General features: G+C 42.8%; 1 protein-coding gene across 6 annotated transcripts in view; it reads left to right on the forward strand.

Annotated features, from left to right (window-relative positions):
- The window catches only part of SH3PXD2A (SH3 and PX domains 2A), a 285,932-nt gene that overhangs the window by 167,745 nt on the left and 98,135 nt on the right, over positions 1 to 20,052 (forward strand). For 2 of the 6 annotated variants that reach the window (XM_058187650.1, XM_058187644.1), the window contains one exon: positions 8,568 to 8,612. The exons of the other annotated variants lie outside the window; for them this stretch is intronic. In XM_058187650.1, coding sequence (XP_058043633.1) covers positions 8,568 to 8,612 — 45 coding nt within the window. The remainder of the gene's footprint in view (positions 1 to 8,567; positions 8,613 to 20,052) is intronic. 6 annotated transcript variants of the gene reach the window in all.

The raw sequence follows: 20,052 nt of genomic DNA on the forward strand, positions 1-20,052 counted from the left end.
TTTGATTTTTTTATTCTAGCTACCAAAAAGCATTTGTATTGAACTAAGTGAAATGTCTATCAGAAATAAAATGTTATTGACTTTTCCCTTTCTTTAAATGCTGATTAGCTAATTATATTTTTACAGTATTTTGTGGCCTTATAAACTGCCCTAATCACAAATGACTGGGGCCAGCATACTATTTCCTGTCATACACCATTTAAAATACAATAAATCAAGTCATAAAATCACAATATAAGAACCCTGGAATATTTGCAGTCTATTCTTCCCTCTTTAGTAATAGTAGTTGCATTTTATCAGAATTCTATTTCACCACAGTCTGAAGAATTATGATCTTCAAGCTATACTAATCCTGGATAAATTGAGTCTATTTTGATTGCAATGAGAAAATTAAAGTGTGAGGAATACAACTGGCAACCTGTGAACCTCGCTCTGGCATATAGAAGATTGATCCTTTTGGAATATCCCATACATACATATAGGGAGTCACTTCAGTTCAGACCGTTTTAAATACAATACATTTCAGTTTGGGTTCAATGGAGAGTTTTGCTTGGCCATCCCAAGCTATTTCTTTCCCTCACCCTCTGCAAAGTAGTCACAAAGAAATATAAACAAGAAGCTACAATTGAATTTTGTGTGGTGGGCAGCCAGGCATGGATAGACATGCTTGCTCTCAGATCAGAAGTGCACTTGTCACTTGAAAGGGCACACTGTGTGTCCTGTCAAGAAGTTTATCCTTATGTTACTCAGATCCAAAGGTTTTGGGGCGGTTAGCAAATTCTCTCCAGCAGATTAGAAAGTTCATTATTTTTCTCTGTGGTCCACACATACTGTGTGCTCCCTTTTCTGGAACCTTCATCTGCATTCCTGACAGGAACTTGTGGAAAGGAACATCAACTGCTTCCCACTCAGAGCAGAGGAAAAACTGCTGGTCCTGATCCTGCAAGTCACTTCTAGACTGCATCAAAAATGTAAACTCAGCTAATTGTGATTTATTCAGCAAGTCATGTTAAAACATGCATAGACATTAAGCATCACATGTATGGTATACTGAATCAGAGTAGGTTTTATTAAATTTATTTGGCCACCCATCTCACATACATGAATCTTGATGGATAAAATATTACAAATAGTAAAAGCATATACAAGAAAATGATTCTCACAGTAGCTGAGAGAAATTACACAATATAGGTCAGCATCAGAAAACAGACTCTTAACTAGAAGTGGGAATGCTAACACTGAGGGCAGACAAGTCAACCTGTCTCTTATGTTTAATAAATCTACTATGGATGCAACTATATATAGAGTCTCTACAAGTGATTGTGTGCTATAAGCAAAATGCTTATGAATTTTGAATTATAATACTGTATAATTAAAACTTTGTGAAGATTACATGAATTTCAAGTGTGGCTAAAGTAAGGCAAAGGGTCAGATCTCTTAAGAAGAATGACATTGCAAAACCTTTGGTTCGATCCCTCAGCGGTCCTCATTGGCTATGGAGTCAATATGTGAAAGAATAACTTCAGTAGATGAATGTACTCAGTTCATGATATTCATTGGTTCCATCCTGTGCTTGATTAACATTTTAATAAATCAGATGCATTTATAATATTTCATTTCCAAAAAAAAAAAAAAAGACTTTGAGGTTCTAAGGAGACAAATTACTATTCCAGAAGGCATGGCCCAACTCTTAGGGTGTTTTTGTTTTTGTTTTAAAGAGAGCTTTTTCAGTGGCCTTTATAAATGTCACTTCCAATTGGTAAACTGGAATGATGGGATTTGTCAGATGTTCTTATACCAGCTTACCTCTCGGACAAGATGTGCTTGGAAGATTATTTTTGTAGAAATGCAAGGATGCCCCCCCTGTGAGAACAGCCACTTCTTAATTTACGCTCTAAAAGTGAATTGGACTAGTTTAAATTAGGTAAAAACTGTACTTTAGCTAGTGGAAATTTGGGAAACAAAATGCTGCACATGATCAGATCGACCAGTGCAGCTGCCAGAACAGAAATAAGCACATGCATACTTTATTAAATAACAGCCTAAGAATCTGGATTTTGTTGGCCCAGCCAACAATGTGGTATTTTAGCAATCTATATATTAGTAAGGTACAGTTGCAAAGACTCCAATCAGCTAAGTGATACTGTCTGGTTGTAAGCCAAGATCTCTCCACCCCCACCCCCACCCCCACCCCCTTTAGCAGGCATTTAGCTCTTGCCAAATTTCCTGCATTTTCCTCCTAGCCAGCATAGCTGTAAATGTTATTGATGGCAATGAAGTTATCCAGGCTCTCTGCAGCATACAGCTGTAGCACTTAGACCCTTAAAATAGTGATGTTACAGCTCCTTGAAATCTGAATGTGTGTTGTCTTAATATAGCAGCCATATGAAGAGGGGGTAGATAGGATGGGGGTTGTAGCCTGTCTTGACTCCCTAAGCCAGCCTCCCCCAGATCTAGACTAACCTCCCCCAGACAAAACAAAATAATCCTATAGATGCCTGATGTCTTAAATAAGATCAGGGTGGGTCCCCTCCACCTCCTCTGGAGGATTTAGGGCAAATATGTTATACAAAAAACATATCTGTGGTAATTTTCAACTTTAATTTCTGTGGACCAGGAGGCTCTGTTTCTCAGGAAGGGATAATATGCCTGAAAATCAATTATAATAATTCAAAATATGCCTTATTTATGCAAAGTGTATGTAATCCTTCTCTCAAATTACAGTCTGGAAAGATGGCTCTTCTGGAAAAAGAAAAATTAGACAACCTTGAGATATTTTTTCCTGTTTCCCTCCCCATTTTGCAGTTCATATGATTAGTTCTGAAGCACCATTCAATCACATAAATACAAAATGCAAATATTTTCAAACAATTTCTGTGTGTAAGAAGTAGCGCAAAAGTAGGCAATTCTAATTTTTTAATTTTTCTATGTGGCATGTTCAGAGTGGGTTATTTGTTTCACATTGAAACAAGGCTGCAAAAGGGGCTTTTAATTAAAATTAAATATTTTAATTAATTAAATATTTGCTTCATGTTGCTTTTGTGATATTTTAATTTTCTTGTCATTCTGATCTTCAAGATATAAGAGCTGTTTAATATAAAGCTAATAACACCATGAATGTCTTTTAAAGATGAAAACTGCCCTCTAAAGAAACTAATACAGGTAGTCCTCGTCTTACAACACTTTGTTTAGTGACCAAAGTTACACAGCACAGAAAAGTTACTTATGACTGTTCACACTTACGTTGCAGCATCTCCATGGTCATGAGATCAGTATTCAGATGCTTGGTAACTGACTCATAGTAATGACAGTTGCAGTGTCCCAGGGTCATGGGACCTCCTTTTGCGACCTTCTGACAAGGAAAGTCAATGGGGAAGCCAGATTCACTTAACAACTCTGTTACTAACTTAACTGCAGTGATTCACTTAACAACTGTAGCAAGAAAAGTCGTAAAATGGGGCAAAATTCACTTAACAAATGTTTTGCTTAGCAACTTAAATTTTGGGTTCAATTTTGGTTGCAAGTTGAGGGCTGTCTGTATTTATGTTTTAAAACAGTTTCAGATTTCCATATGCAGAAGACAGAGAAGGAACAGAAATTCTTTTTAGGCTATGGAAATCAACTGTGAAAATGAATGATTGGGTAGACATATTGTATTCAGCAGAAGGTTGGCAGTCCTAGGCCAAGTGCAAGTCTCCAAAACCTGCCCTAGCATGATGGCTAAAAGGTCAGCACTATGGTTCCTCAGTACCTTTCAGCCTGTAATGTGAGCCTGGAAATAAACTTAACATTCCTGCCAAAATGAAGAAAATACCATCACTTCCCAACCAAGAAGAAAACCCTGACTACTGTAGCTATGCTTTGGCTCTTCATTTTCCAAATTTCCATTTTATAAAAGTCAGCCTCCAGGGTATCTGATGATAAGAGGATGTGAAGCATTCAGGATGATGATGCAAAACAGTGCTGGGGTTTGTTTAAGCGATTATTTTCCAGATTTTGTGGGCTTGGCAAAATTCACATGGCCTAATCCATGGGTGTCAAACTTGATCGTGTCATGTGACGTAGCACAACATTTTTTTTGCCTTTGTAGAGCCAGGGTGGGTGTGGCCTGAACGTGATGCATCCAGCCCTCAGGCTGCCAGTTTTATACCCCTGGTCGAATCCATCGGTTTTGCATCTTTGAGAGTGAATTTTAAAAACCCTCATTAAATTGTTGGTTTTGAAAGATGAGGTGTCAGTTAAGCCAAAAATATAGGAGAGAACATGAAATCTACATAAAATTTATTTTACTTTTTTATTATTTTGTTACCTGGGATAGTTGTGATAATTCTGGTTTATGGCAAAATGTAATATGTAATCCAGGTATTTTCATTTATATAACCAACTGGATTATCATTTAGTAAGATGATGAATGTAAAACAAAATTATTTGAGCAATCCAGATTGGAACCTGAGTAAGGAGTCCAGTCCCTTTTCGGCTAATAGTTGAATAGTGGATTCATTTGCATTTCTGTTTTTTCATTCTTTTCATGACTAAATTGCACTATATAAACTGTTTGCAGTATAAACTGCAAAACAACTAAACCAATTTGGTCTAGTGCAGCAGTCTCCAACCTTGGCAACTTTAAGACTTGTGGACTTTGCTGGCTGAGGAATTCTGGGAGTTGAAGTCCACAAGTCTTAAAGTTGCCAAGGTTGGAGACCCCTGGTCTAATGAAACAGTGATTAAGGTGCTGGTCTAGGAACCAAGATGCTCTGAGTTGGGGGACTTTGGATCAATCATTCTGCCCAATTTAGCTCACAAGATTGTTGGGAAAATAGGAGAAAAAAGAAGTATTAAGTATGTTCGCTAGCTTGAGTTATTTATAAACTAAAATAAAGGCGGAATAAAAAAAATAAATGATATGAAAGTGATTCAACATCTCATGATATTACAATAGAAGCCCAAGTTGTTTTATAGTTGTTTTGCAAATGCACAGATCACAAGATTTGTATCACATTATTGCAGTGCATATTTCAACATTCTTTCTCCTTCTTTCCTTCCTTGTAGCTATCTGTATTTCCTTCCTTTTCTGCCCAGCAGGCTGCTAAGAAAACAACAAATTACTTTTAGCAAGTTCTGAAACTATTATTCCACTTCTCCTTCTGGGTTCTTTCTGTTCCAATGAAATAAGCAGAGTGCTGCCTGCAGGATGCCCATCTCTGTTTTAGGGGTTGAGAACAATTAGAATATGTATGATTGTCATGCTATTTTAAAAAAATGAAATCCTTTGAAGTAATGCTAAACAGATGTTTAAAGCTGAAATATGCTAGCTCTCTTCCCTCTTCAGAAGCACTCTTATTTCTTATTTCTGTCTAGTACTATCAGATGAGTTTGGGGAGAGGAGGTGGTCTGCTAAAATTACCAGAGGCAAATGTGTATTTTCATTGGAAATCTACATTGTACTCTGCCAGGTACTTCTCAGTTCCTAATTCCTTGTGTTGGGAGCTGTTTGTATTGTTTTGCTCCAGTTACTGTTGATGGAGCATGTGCAAAAGGAGAAAGATGCTTCATTTAAAAATTTACAACCAGTTACCATTCAGGGCAATCTGATTAAATGGCAATTGTGTGAAAAACTTATTTACATTTCAGCTGTTCTTGCAAAATGCAGTTCAAGGTTAAAAGTTTCCTTTTCTTTTTCTCTAAATTCTCTTTCTGAAGTAGGTCAGTTGCATACTATTTTAAAAACTATGTGTTGTGCCACTGCAAGAGCATATGGTTCCAATATAGCTTAAGCCTTAGGCATTTTCTTATTCCAGATATTTTTCATCAGTGCCAGTTTTTTGGTTTTTTCATTATTGTTTTGGCAGAGGTAGTATAAACTCTGTTAGGGGTAGTTGGGGAACACTGATTTTTCCCCCCTGCTTGCAATTATTTAGTGGCTTTATTTCATTATATTGTCACCTCGGTTTCTCTTTATCCAGACAAATCCCAAAAGCACAACACATTATGCACATTATGTTGGGTTTAGTGCTCTTCATGAATTGCTTCCAAGTCTACCTTTGTACATATAAGAGTATGGTCAAAGCTTTCCAGGTGGAATATTCTATTCAAAAATTTGTCTTAAAAGACACTGGATTTTGTGAGCAAACCAGTAATTTCTAAGAAAAAGTGCAGTATTTTACCATATAATAGCCCCTCTATGAAGGTGATGGATGGATGGATGGATGGATGGATGATGGATAATTTCTGAGATGACTGCTAAGACATGGTTATAGAAGTCATACTAACTCCTAAGGCCAAGATCAAAGAGGACATACTGAATGATAAAGCACCTGATTAGGTTCTTTTATGTGACACTTTATCTGAAGAGTGCAAATTAAACCAAGAACACCTCCTTTTATAACAAAACTGATTGCAAACTGTGAACATAAGATAACACGCAGCCCTTAAGATTTCAGTGTGGCTTTCAGAATGTTCTAAAAATTTCTGTCAAATTTTAATTTTTAAGGAGACAGAAGGGAGACATGATCTAATACATAGAAAGTGTATCATATAATTGTATTTAATTGTATTTTAGCTTAAATAAATTATAAATTAAATTAGATTTAATCTTGTTCTGGTCTTTTACAATTTTGGAAATGTGACCTCTGATCTGCACTCAAAGACCAAGTAGGATTCTTGAACTGAAAAAGGATACGTTTTTCTGTATTGGTGACTGTATTCAGAAAATGCTGCCATGCACCCCCCTACACAAAAGCCAAACAACAACCATCTTGCATCTCGGTGCCATGCATCCCTAGCACCACTTCTGCCATGCAAAAAAGCCACCTAATACTATTCCCCAAGATGTGAGCCTTGGGGAATGGCCTCACAGCCCAGTTCTCCCAAAGATCAGCCACCTGCCGCTTACCTTCACACCGTGGTCTTTTTCTATTGGCAGGCCCTTGCGGCCTACCTGAGGCTACTCTAGGTCTGATGAGGTCTTCGTTCATAAAGTTGCTTCAGAGAATTCTCTTCGCAGCTACTGCAGCCTCTGAAAGCCTCATGAAAATCCTTCCCATTCTCATGTAATTTTTGGAAGCTCAGGACGCCTCCAGAAAGCCTGGCCCTCTCATGTGACTTCCAGACGGTCCAGAGGCTGCGTGAGAGCACATCCCATTCCTGCATGATCACCACACACTGAAGAGCGTTCTTTTGAGAATAGTTGTTGTTGGGCATTTATAAATACTGCCATGTCATCAAAGATGTGGCATGTGACATTTGACACATGTCATAGGTTTGCCATCACATTATAGATGGAATATTTCAGTTCTATAATTCTTAACCAAAGAAGTTCAAAGTTTTTTTTTTTTAAAAAACGTACCTGGGGAAATGTTCAGTCCTTTCAATAAGGTTTCTGGTTGCTTAGAAGATGGAAATTCTGAAAAAACAGGATTGTAATATTTTTGTTCCACCTGAAATGAAGCACTGAAAGGGAATCCTTCTCATGGAGCCCCCCCACTCCTTTTTTTGCTACACAAAGTTCAAGTGATGGTTCCTGCTTGAGTCCTGCTTTGCACTTGCAGAAAGGCTCTGTGTACCATTAGTTTTGAATCATGTTACTACAAGTGATTTATGCTTTGGTGTCTCCAGAAATGTTTGTAGAATTTATATCTGATTCCTTTATGTGCTAATATAATAGTTAAAAGTTGCATTATTACTTTTCTATTTGTACTTCTGTTCCGCCACCCCAAAAGCTGGCATGGAGGTTTGATGGGGTCCTTTTAGAGCCACATCAAAATGTCCTTATAGACCATATGTAGATTATAAATTGTGCACTTATAGCTATATAGATTTTTCAGCATTTTATCTACTGTATGATAGCAAGTCATATACATCTTTAGATGATCACAGGTTTTGTTGGTAAAGTTGCAAAAAATGATTTTTTTAAGATGTTGTGGCTCTGAGAGCCTACACCACCCATCTCATTGTCAGGTGGCTCTTTGTTAAGTAAATAGAAATAAAAATCTTTATATTTCCAATATCTCAAAATAATGGTTTAAAAAGTCAATTCTTTCTTATCAGCTCAATCATTTCAGAACTGCTGTATAAATTGACAGCTCTAGCATTAGCTTACAATGAAGTGGGTTGAAATGATTCACTAAACTCATGGATTAGTGTCCGTTCATGTTGTAAAACAGAGTTAATGTGGCCTTGTGGTAAAATGCTAAAACGCCTAGGCTTTACTTTATAAAAATGGCAGTGTGGACAGTTTCAAGGTATTGCCACAAATGTGAATGATTTCATTGCTGTACAACAAACCTTCTGACTAAGAGAAACGTCTAATGCTTATACAAAATAAACACATCTGTTGTTTGCAAAACTACCATGGGAACAACTTGGTATCAGCTGATGTTCTCCTTTAGCAACATATTTTATTGTTTGCTTGCTGAGAGTTTAATGCAGAAAATTTCTCTGTATATATTCAAACAAATGTAGAATTAAAACTATTCTGTATTTGCATGGTTACAAAACTGCTTCTCTCTATCTCTAATCCCTCTTTTGCTTTTCTTGTTTCTCTGCTGCTTCTTTTCTTGGCTCTGAAGTTTGGATGTCAAGCCTATCTGATTCTCCAAAGAAGGCTATAGCAGGTATTGCGTTATTTCTGTGTGTAAAATTGTGTTTGCTCTTTCTGGGAATGTTGCAATCATGCAAAAGAAAATTAAGTGATGGTTGTAGGAACATTCTAGCAGGATTATATGTAGGTACTAGGTGAATGCCCGTGCTTCACTACAAAACTATGTGCTTGGGTTTGATAAATTGACACTTGCAGCCTGAAACTTAATGTAGAATGTGTAACTCCGTAGCATCAGAGTGTGTTAATATAATGCAACTGGCAGTTGGAACAGAAGGGGAGGGGAGCAGAATGTCCCAGCCCTCAGCATCCATCGGTATTCATCTGGCTAGCATCCTGTCAGTGTGTGAGAGAGTTGAGGGGTGTTTGGAAACTCAAACAGTATTTGCTGTGTGAGCAAGAAAGAGACATGAAGGAGGCTAGGCGTGGCTTAGCTCAACTGTTCTGTAGTAAAGCTGTTTGCTGCTGTGAAAGTAAAACTGAAAGTGAAACTCCTCTGCTTGTGTTTTGCATTTGGAACAGATTTCTTTTGAGGTGCGGAGGGAGAGTAGAACTCCTTAGCATCCGAGCATGTTAATAATAATATAGGAAATACTAATGCTCTGATGGTCATTTCGAAAAATCCTTTCTTAGTGAGCACCTAGAAGCCATACGTGGCAAATTTTAAGTTAGTAGGCTTTACAATTCTGAAGATTTCGTGATTAATGCATGAGTGGTTTTTGCTTTTATATATATAGATTATATTTAATAAACACATCAACATTGGCTGTTTGCGTAACAATAGTTATAATCATAATAAGTAAAATACTATAGGTAGTCCTTGACTTACAACCATTCTTATAGTGACTATTTGAAGTTACGACGACACTGAAAAAAGTGACTTATGACCATTTTCATGCATACAACCATTGCAGTCTCCCTATGATCACATGATCAAAATTTGGATGCTTGGCAGCTGGCATGTATTTATGACAATTGCAGTGTCCCAGGATCATATGATCACCTTCTGACAAGCACAGTCAATGAGGAAGCCAGATTCATTTAGTACCCGTGTTACTTAACAGCTGCAAGTCATTTTACAACTACGGCAAGAAGAGTTGTAAAATGGGGCAAAACTCCAATTAATAACTCTCTTGCTTAGCAACAGGTTTACTTGTAGTCTGCCTTTAAAACTATAAGTGGGGATTTCTTAAATTCACTAAACATACAGCAGAAGAAGCAGAAAGGTTTTTTTTCTGATTAATCTTTGTTCTAGACAGGGAAAATTATTGTCATAATAATATCTCTTTTAGATAAAGGTGACTCTGAAATCCAATAGCAGTACTGCATTGTTTTTAAATACATATTCTTGCTATATAATTTAGAAAATGAAACATTTGCTGGAAACTGTCCACTGCCAATCACCTATCCAAAGGAACATGTAGATATTTTTTTTTAAAAAGCAAATATAAGATCTTTTAAAAAGATATAAAATGGTTGTGATTGGTGCTATAAATTATTCCAATATATGTTAGGAGAAAATTCTGCCAAGCATGGTTCTTTTAAGAAATCACATGACTTGGCTTGAGAATTTTCTTCAGATAGTAAAGAAGGCATACAGAATCAGCTATCCTTGACTTGATCATAACCAAAAGGGAAGACTTAGTAGACAAAATAAAAATAGCAGAAACACGGAGAGGAAGAGACAAATGCTGGAATTCTCCATAGTAACGGAAATTAAGTCCCTATCTGCGCACATACACATCTTCAAGTCATTGTTGACTCCTGCCAATTTCCTGGACAAGTCCCTGCAGTTTTCTTAGTAAGATTTTGGAAGTGTAGGAGAATTAGGGAAGAGAGCAGTTTGCACTGGCCAAAGAGCTCCATTTTCCAGCTACTGCTTAGTTCCTTTCTTTTACAATCATAAAGAACAAGAAGTCTTCCACTCTGTGCAAAGTCTAGTAATACTTCTAATTGTTGAGCCTATCTCTAGAGATTATTCCAAACAAATTGTTCCACCAACTCTAAAGCAACCACAAACCTCTTATTGCTCAGCCTTGCATGGCTGAATGCCACTTGTATCTCTAGATCACACAAATAAAATAAAGTTGTGTAATTTTGCAAAATACACAGATGAAAATTAGAAACAAATGAAATAAATAATTTGGAAATAGTAGTTTATAATTTGGAAGACTACTTATCTGAATCAAGATGTAGTAACTGGAATATGTTGAGTAAATGTTCTTTAGTCAGGAACAAAGTGATCTGCTATGTTGACTCCAATATTATTTACAATAATATTATCAAATGATTCATTTTCTTTTTGTAAAGTTGTTATTGCTTAATATTTTGGTTTAAGCTGTGCTAGGATTTGCTGGTTTTCCAACCCTATTCAGTGTTTCTTAGTATCAAATACAGGCAGTCACGGATAACATAAGAATTCTGTTGCGGGAATCCTTATACATTCTTCCATATATAAAATTGTGTGCATTTGCAAATGGCAGTCACATTTTTGCACCCTTTGTATAAATTTGAGTTTATACAAATTGGGGCTTGTGTAATACAGAAACTATTTGTATACAGAAACTACTTGTATATAGAGTATTTCCTTCCCTCAGTGGACTTTTCATCCTTAAATTAATGAACAGACTAGTTAATAGCTTAGCTTCCATCTATTATTTCCCAATTATTCTTCTTGCATCAGATAGGCTTTCTGCCTGATTGTTGCTCAACACTTCTCTCTCTCTTTCCTCTTCCTTGATGCCACCTCTTATTTCTCCTAAATATTCAATTGTGAACTGGGATAGTGAAAAGATTTTTATGTTGTTAAAAATGCATGAATGATAGGAGATACAGATGACTGATCTATCTAATGAAATATGTTGATATCTTTAAAATTAATATGTTCTTGGAAAGGGTTGTCTACATGCTATATTTGTCTCATTAGATGAAAAGAAGAAAATCTCAATACATTTCATCGAATTTTGTTCTGCTATACACATCCCTTCCCTTCTCATTGCAGCTACCTTACTCTCATACTATCACTATCCTTCTTTATTCCCTTTATATTTTGCTGTTTATCTCTCATTCTGAAAATGCTTTACATGTGGTTGAGACAGAGAATGGTTGATATAGGTTAAAAAAGAAATAGAATACCGTATATACTCGAGTATAAGCCGACCCGAATATAAGCCGAGGTACCTAATTTTACCACAAAAAACTGGGAAAAACTATTGACTCGAGTATAAGCCTAGGGTGGGAAATGAGGCAGCTACTGGTCAATGTAAAAAATAAAGATAGAGCCAAGTAAAATAACATGAATATTTATTTGAACGAAAATTGCAAAACGTCTACTCTGCAATTGTGCTGGGAAAGCCCAGGGTTGCCCGAGCATGAAAAAGCAAGAGAAGATAGTAAAGCAATAACCCAGTTCTCAAACCGCTTGTTCCAGCCTAAAGTATAGGGTCAACTAGAAGAGCGATCCGGAGAGAGAGCTCTGAGGACTGGGGCAGGGAAAGGCCGCTGAGGAAGGAGGATTCCCAGCTCTAAACAAAGGGAAATCCCGGCAGACCCCCACAGGAAGGAAGGGGACGGGCTGACTCACCGAGCATCTGGCTGAAGAGCAGCTGCTCCAGGTCGCCCAGCATGGTGACTACTAGCTCGAGCGGTTTGACTTCGGCGTAAGGCCCCCGCGGGATGCGGCTGGGCTTGCCCAGGTTGGAAGGCAACGGCGCCAGCGGCGGTTTGTTGCTGGTGGCCGGGGCCAACTTAGCCTGAAAGAGTGAGTGCTCGGACCGGGAGAGGTTCTTGGACATGAGCGAGGGCGCCTGCTTGCCGCCTTTGAGGCTACGGCTCGTAGAGCTGCATCTTCTTCTCGCTGTCGGTCAGGAAAGACAGGTTGGTGAGGGACTTCTGCTTGCGCAGGTTCAAGGCCACCGGCAAGCGAGCCTCCACGCTGTCCGACTTGAAGACCTTCAGCTCAGTTGCCTTGGCGCCACCGCGGGCCTTGGGGGTTGGCGCGCTTCTGCATCATGGCCTTGCTCCCCTCGGACGCCGCCTTCTTGAAAGCCTCCTGACGTGGTGGTTGCCTCCGCCGCCGCTGCTACCGAGCATCTTCTTCCCGCCTGCCGCGAGGAAACCATTTAAAAGCCCAGCTTCTGAAGCACGGAGGGAGAAGAAAGAAAGAGGTGCAGTGAGAGGGCGGGGCGGGGGAGCCGCCAGCCTTCTCGGCCGACGCCGGCATGTCGGAAACCCTCCTCCTCAGCCGAGAAGGCTGGCGGCTCGCGCGGAGAGCCAAGCCGGTCCCAGTCCAGCCGAACGGTGAAAGCGAGCGGCGCCGGCATGTCGCCACCGCTCGCTGGACTGGGACCGCTTGGCTCGGGTCCGCGCGCGGGCGGGGAGCCGCCAGCCTTCTCGGCTGAGGGAGGGAGGGTTTCCCCGACATGCCGAGCGCCGCTCCGCTTTCACCATTCGGCTGGACTGGGACCGGCTTGGCTCGGGTCCGCGCGGCGAACTGCTCAGCCTTGGGCAAATCCCGCCGGACGATCTCGCCGCCTCTTTGGCGTCTCCTGTGCGGGGTTCCCGAAGTACATCGAGACGTAGACTCGAGTATAAGCCGAGGGGGCGCTTTTCAGCACAAAAAACGTGCTGAAAAACTCGGCTTATACTCGAGTATATACGGTACATTATTTTATAGAGTTAAAGTAAATCACTAATTTTTAATTTTACTACTAATAGTAATATTTTGCCTTGATCCTGTTGTATTTGGTATGTCATTTCCACTTATATGTACCCACATGCATATACAAATACACTTCTCCTAAAAGGCTGGAGGAGATCTCTCACTAGAATAGGAACATCATTGATAAAATGGAGAAGTTTAGTCTTCCACGTATTTTTTATCTTACTTTTTTAGGGGTTTCTAAATGTAAGACGTTCTTCCTTTCAGATATATATGATAATTGAAGAAAAATTTATTATAAAAAAGACATATTCATTTATTTCCATTTCTGTATGTACACAAATCTGAATGGCTGTAAATAAAGCTGCTTACATTATTAAACCAGCCAATTTCACTTGTAAATCTGCTAATAAGCAGACTTTTTTAATGGACTTGCAGGTTCTGTCTGTCCTTCCTAGATTCACCTTCAAACCAATTCTACTTCTGATTCTTTTGTACTTACCCCTTCACCATCCAGTAACCAACTTCAGCAACCACTTAATGCCCAGACAGAAGGGCAGGGTTCTTTCATTTGGCTTGATGATAGCAGATGTCCTTGACAGATAGAGCTGCTTCCAGTGGACTTCCAATTACCTTAACGAGAAAGACACACTGCCAAAGCCCAGATCAGATCAAGGGATCTATTAGAGTAACTGTTGGGAGTATATTTCACACTGACTAGGCCAGAAGTTGATCTTTGCATCATAGAACCGTTCCGTGCAATCCTGCCTATTCTTTAAAAAGAATTGTTCTCCCTGTCGGGGGAAATGGTCATCAGGTCTGGGTTTTATTTCCTCGTTGCCAATTGGACCGAGTCTGCTAATTTCTTGTTTGTCGTCCCCGCCTCCTCTTAGCTTCCTTCAGCTTTTTCGACTCAGTCCTGCCAAGGACTGGACGTGTCGGGGAGCTTTGGCTTTGCTAATTATCCTTTTTTTGCAGATTCGGCTTAGCTAATTGCCTTTTATTGTGGTAATCAACATTCGCAGCGTGAAAGGACTTGTTCCTGAGCCGGCTGAAGAACGTTTCGGCATTTATCTGCCTGCTGGCAGATCGGACGGGGAGCGATCATGGGCTTGTCCCCGACACGCTCCAGGCGGCCGCCGATTCCTTTGAGAGGCTGTTGTTTTGTTTCTCATTGGAAAGTGAGACGATCGCGTTGGTAGCCTGACAGGCGAGTGATCTCTAACATTGAAGCTGATCACGTTTGCAGCCTGACAGGCAAGCAGTCTTTCTGTCCCTCCCAAGCCTCCCGCCTACAGTTCCCTTTTTTTACTGCTCTCCAGCGAAAAGACGGCATCAAAGGGGCTCAAATTCGATCGCATTTGTAGCCAACCGGCGAGCAATCTAGCGGCTTACTACCCGCAATTGGAGCCAGCTCAGCCTTGTAGCAGCAGCAAGCGAAGCCTCGCAGCTTTCCACAACAACGCCAGGCTTTCTTTCATCAGCCGCTTGTTCGGCGGACGATCACCCACCCTCCAGTTTTAATTCCTTTCATCAGGAGCGGCAGGCTCTCTCTCTAGCCTCAGGTTAAATCACAAAAAAAAAGAGAGAGAGAGAGAGAGAAAATTTTGAGTATCTCCGTTCCTTTCGGTAGGCCAGATGCAGTTTTAAATTGGTGGGAGGCTCTCAAAATGGCCGCTGACAGTGATAGCACTCGAGCTGAATGCGCAGCTACTTCCAATGAGGGCCCCGGCCTGAATGATCCTGGAGAGGGCTCCTCTTCTGCACAAGAGGCTTCTCTCCCAAGGGGACTTAAATTATCCCGAGTTAAGGTCGGCAAAGGGTCGCGGGCGGAGGAGAGACGCCACAAGGCATTAGAGAGGGTCTTTCACAAGGCCTCTCAAAGGGCCCACAGATCCCCTTCACCAGTGAAGAGAGTTAAGCAGGCATCCACAACAAGGCTTATCCCATCAAGCCCAGATCACGCCTCCTCAAATTCAGGGTTCGGGGTCCTGGTCACCTGACAGGACCACGCCCTTGACTATGCCCGCTCAGACGGGCACGGCTCCGTTGTTCCGCACATTGTCTGAAGCAGATCTTCAGATGGATCCAGGGCCGTCGGGTGGTCATTCAGACCCCATGTGCCAAGACTCGTGGGCACCTATGACTCCTCTCGATGCCAGAACGCCTCAGTTACCAGTCTTACAGCTTCCGGACTCATTTGGGCTAATGATATTGGAGGCCGTGCGACAAGGGGTCGCCCAAAGCCTCCGACAGGAGGCTCCTCCTTCGACGACTTCTAGGCCCCGTCATAAAGGGACAGATCCCTCGCCTACCCGTACAACTATGGCACGAACACACAGAGATTGATCCCCCGACAACGTTAGCCAGGGTTCCCTGTCTGAAGAAGAGGAAGAAGCAGGCGAGTTGGCCCTTTCGGATGACGAGGGCATAGGACCGGACCAGCCTTCTTTCATAGGGCTGTTTAAACCGCATCTGTTCCGTTCGCTCTTATTCAAAGCTCTGGCCACCACGGGGCTTGGCGCTCCTTCAGCTTCCCAGACAACCCCCCAGGCTCTGCCAGGCGCTTCGGGTAATCTTTTTATAGAACTCACAGTGGTGGCAGAAGCCATTCCGGCACCAAAAATGTTTGTGGACGTAGTACAACGTCAGTGGCAACACCCGGGTTCAGGCTCCAACCCTAATGCCTCAGACAAACAGTTTTACAACTGTGCTCCTGATCTTGACAAAATCTTACAGGTCCCTATGGTGGATGCCCCGGTGGTGGCCCTCACCTCATCGTCACATGTGACGGGTCCAGAGAACGAGGCCCTACGTCCGGAAGACAAAAGAGTGGACCAGACTTTGATCAAATCTCATCAATCTTCGGCCTGGGCCATCAGATCTTCTATCGCCTCATCGTTCTTCAATCGAGCATCCATTATGTGGCTCAAACAACTACAAAGCTGCACCCCAATCTCAGATGTGCGAGCCCAGCAAGATCTTAATAAGGTAATTGCCGCTTTGGAGTTCTCCACGGATGCAACACTTGACGCAGCGCATTTCTCAGCCAAATCGATTGGATCTATAGTTACTTCCCGCCGCCTATTATGGCTTCGTCATTGGCGTAGAGACACTAGAAACAAGTGGCGCTTAGCGTCCTTGGCCTATGCAGGCTCGCAGTTGCTGGGAGCTTCTCTGGACCCTATATTAGTGGAAACGCGGGACAAAAGGAAGGTCCTCCCTTCTCTGTCCCGCAGAGGAGAACTACGGCAACAACCTTATTTTCGTCCCCCTCCGTCCTCATCATCTTCATCCTACCGTGGTCAGGAATTTGGAGGATTCGGTTTCCGATGTCAACGATTTTCGTCGTCCAGAGGAGGTTCCCAACGGGACAGCCAGGTTAGAATGGGTCCCAAGTCCAATTACCGTAGATCCTTCGGGGGGGGCAGACCATTCAATCGGTCCAAGTAGCAACCTCTTGGACCCTCCCATTGGGGGCCGGCTGGCCTGTTTTGGATCCCAATGGGATTCCTCCACTACCGACTGCTGGGTCCGGGGAACGATCCGGCTGGGTCTTGCCTTAGAATTCCTCTCCACCACCCCACCACGGTTTTTGTGCGATGCCCGATTTCCAACTGTAGCACCAACCAGTCACTGGTAGATTCGGCAGTGCGACATCTTTTCGCTATCCGGGCCATCCAACCAGTCCCTGTCGATCAACAAAAACAGGGTTTCTACTCCAGGCTTTTTGTAGTGAGCAAACCGTCGGGTGGTTGGAGGGCGATTCTGGATCTCAAGGCCCTGAATAGGTATATATATCACCGATTCAAAATGCACTCATTACATTCTATCTTGGAGTGCATTCGCCCGGGGGACTATATGTCCTCAATTGATTTGACGGAGGCTTACTTACACATCCCCATTAGACGTGGTCACCGTCGTTTCCTCCGGTTTTACTATAACGGATTTCACTACCAATACAGGTCCTTGCCCTTCAGGTTGTCCTCAGCCCCTAGGGTGTTCACCAAAATTATGGCAGTATTAATGGCCCACATACGAAAGATCCCCATAAGGCTTCAGGCCTATCTTGACGATATCCTGATCCTCTCATCCTCCCGGGATAGGGTGGAGAGGGATATCGCAACCACCATAGATATTCTGCAAGCACATGGTTTCTCAATTAACTGGGATAAGAGTCACCTAGTCCCCTCTACCTCTATTGTCCATTTGGGTGCATGAATTGATTCTCGAGAGTCAGAGGACTACTTGTCAGAGGACCGACAGCTTAGTCTATCTGAGTTGGCAGCCAGTTGTAGGAGGGTAGGATCACTCCCTTTGGGGCAGCTCTCTCAGCTTTTAGGGAAGGTGGTCTCCTCCTATGATATTGTACCATGGTCTTGCCTCCACAGTCGGCCTCTCCAATGGTTCCTCTTACCACATCAGAGGAGACGCATCAGTGCCTCCAGTCGTCATGTGATTCTTCCAGGAGAGGTGGCAAACTCTTTGGAATGGTGGTCTCCAGCGACAGTGGCCAGAGGTTCTGTCTTCAGGGAACTTGTAAGGGTCATCATCACGACCAATGCAAGTTTGTCAGGGTGGGGTCTCACCTGGACCACCACCTGGCCCAGGGCAAGTGGTCCCCATCCGAGATTCTCAAGGGTATAAATTTTTTGGAACTACAGGCCATCTATCTGGCCCTTCAAGCCTTCAAGACGCGCATATGGGACAGGGATGTCCTCGTCCTCACGGACAACGTAACGGCAAAAGCGCATGTGAACAGGCTGGGAGGCACACACTCTCGAAATCTGATGACAGAGACCCTCAGTCTCGGACATTGGGACGAATTTCATCTACGATCCTTGAAAGCGGAGCATATCTCTGGGACGGACAATCATACGGCGGACTCTCTCAGTCGTCAGACTATCGACCAAGCAGAGTGGGCTTTGACCCCAGAAATTTTCAATGACTTGTCATCCTGCTTTGGGCGTCCACTAGTGGACCTGTTCTCATCCAGGACCAACTATCAAATGCCTCGATTCTTCACGAGATTCCCCTCGTGGGGAGCGGAGGCAGTAGATGCTCTGCGAAGCAAGTGGCCTCCAGGTCTTCTATACGCCTTTCCTCCTTTCCCTCTGATACCCAGAGTGATACGGAAACTTCTCGCGGAACAGGCGGAGTTGATACTGGTCACTCCATATTGGCCCAGGAGGCCTTGGTTTGCGGATCTGATAAATCTCTCAATCCGTGACCCATGGACGATTCCAGACGATCATGTGGCCCTTTGCCAGGGGCCGGTAATGCACCCGGACCTGCAATGGCTCCGTTTAACTGTATGGAGGCTGAGCGGCGTATCTTAGCTTCTGCCAGAGTACCGGACCAGGTCATCTCCACCATGTTGGAAGCTCGCCGAGACTCAACCAAGAGAATTTATGATGCCACTTGGCAGACATTCATATCTTGATGCTCTTCTCAGGGCCTTGAAGCCACAGCTGCGTCTATTTTGGACATTCTGTCTTTTCTGCAACAAGGACTAGATTCGGGTCTGGCGCCAAATACACTCAAGAGGCAGGTGGCGGCACTGCCTTCAGTCATGAGATGTGGATCCTTGTTTTCCCTGTCTAGGGTTCCCCTCATTCGACAGTTTCTGCGTGAGGCTACTAATATTAAGCCACCAGTAGTCCATCGCTTCCCAACGTGGCGCTTGAACGCTGTCTTTACTGCTCTGATGAACGCTCCGTTCAAGCCTTTCAGAGAATCGTCTCTGCGCTTTTTATCTCTTAAAGTTTTGTTTCTGATAGCTATCACCTCAGCCCATAGGGTTTCGGAGTTGTCGGCTCTCTCAGTGCGCCAAGATCTCCGTGTTTTCTTTACAGATAGGGTGGTACTTCGGCTTAACCCCAGTTTCATTCCGAAGGTCAATAATCAGTTCCATAGAACACAAGAGATAGTGCTTCCGAACTTCTGCCCTAATCCCCGGCATCATTGGAAAGAGTGTGGAACACGTTGGACGTGAGGAGAGCATTGAAGATCTACATCAACCGGACGTCATTTTTCCGAAAAATGGAAGCTCTCTTCGTCTCGTTCCAGCCTGTCTCACTGGGACAGAAAGTGTCCAAATCAGTTTTAGCTGGATGGATCAGGGCCGCCATCGCTACGGCATATGAACGACAGTCTCTTCCTGTCCCTCGTGGTATATCTGCCCATTCAACAAGGAGCGCCGCCTCATTGACGGCGTGGTGTACTCAGACGTCCATCAATGAGATCTGCAGGGCTGCAACATGGTCCAATCTTTCTTCGTTTATTCGGCACTATTGGCTGGATACCTATGCGTTGGCTGACGCGGCATTTGGGAGACGGGTGCTACAAGCTGTTCATCTACACCAGCAATAATGGGTCGCCATCATCCCTCCCACGAGGACATCTAGCTTTGGTATGTCCTAGACCTGACAGCCGTTTCCCCCGACAGGGAGAAGGGAACGTTGGCTTACCTGAACGTCCCTTCTTGGAGAGGGGGAAACGGCCATCAGTCCCACCCAAGGTGACTATCCTTCCCGGGGTATCGGGGAGGGAGGTCACTAATTCTTTCTCATTTCAGTCCGACACGCCTGTCTGCGACGGATCCTCGCCGAAAAAGCTGGAGGAAGCTAAGAGGAGGCGGGAACGACAAACAAGAAATTAGCAGACTCGGTCCAATCGGCAACGAGGAGATAAAACGCATACCTGACGGCCGTTTCCCCCTCTCCAAGAAGGGACGTTCAGGTAAGCCAACGTTCCCTTTTGCTGAAGATCCAACTGCTTAGTTGTCTGAAACATC

Source organism: Ahaetulla prasina, chromosome 6 (genome assembly GCF_028640845.1).
Source record: "Ahaetulla prasina isolate Xishuangbanna chromosome 6, ASM2864084v1, whole genome shotgun sequence".
Taxonomy (NCBI): Eukaryota; Metazoa; Chordata; class Lepidosauria; order Squamata; family Colubridae; genus Ahaetulla; species Ahaetulla prasina.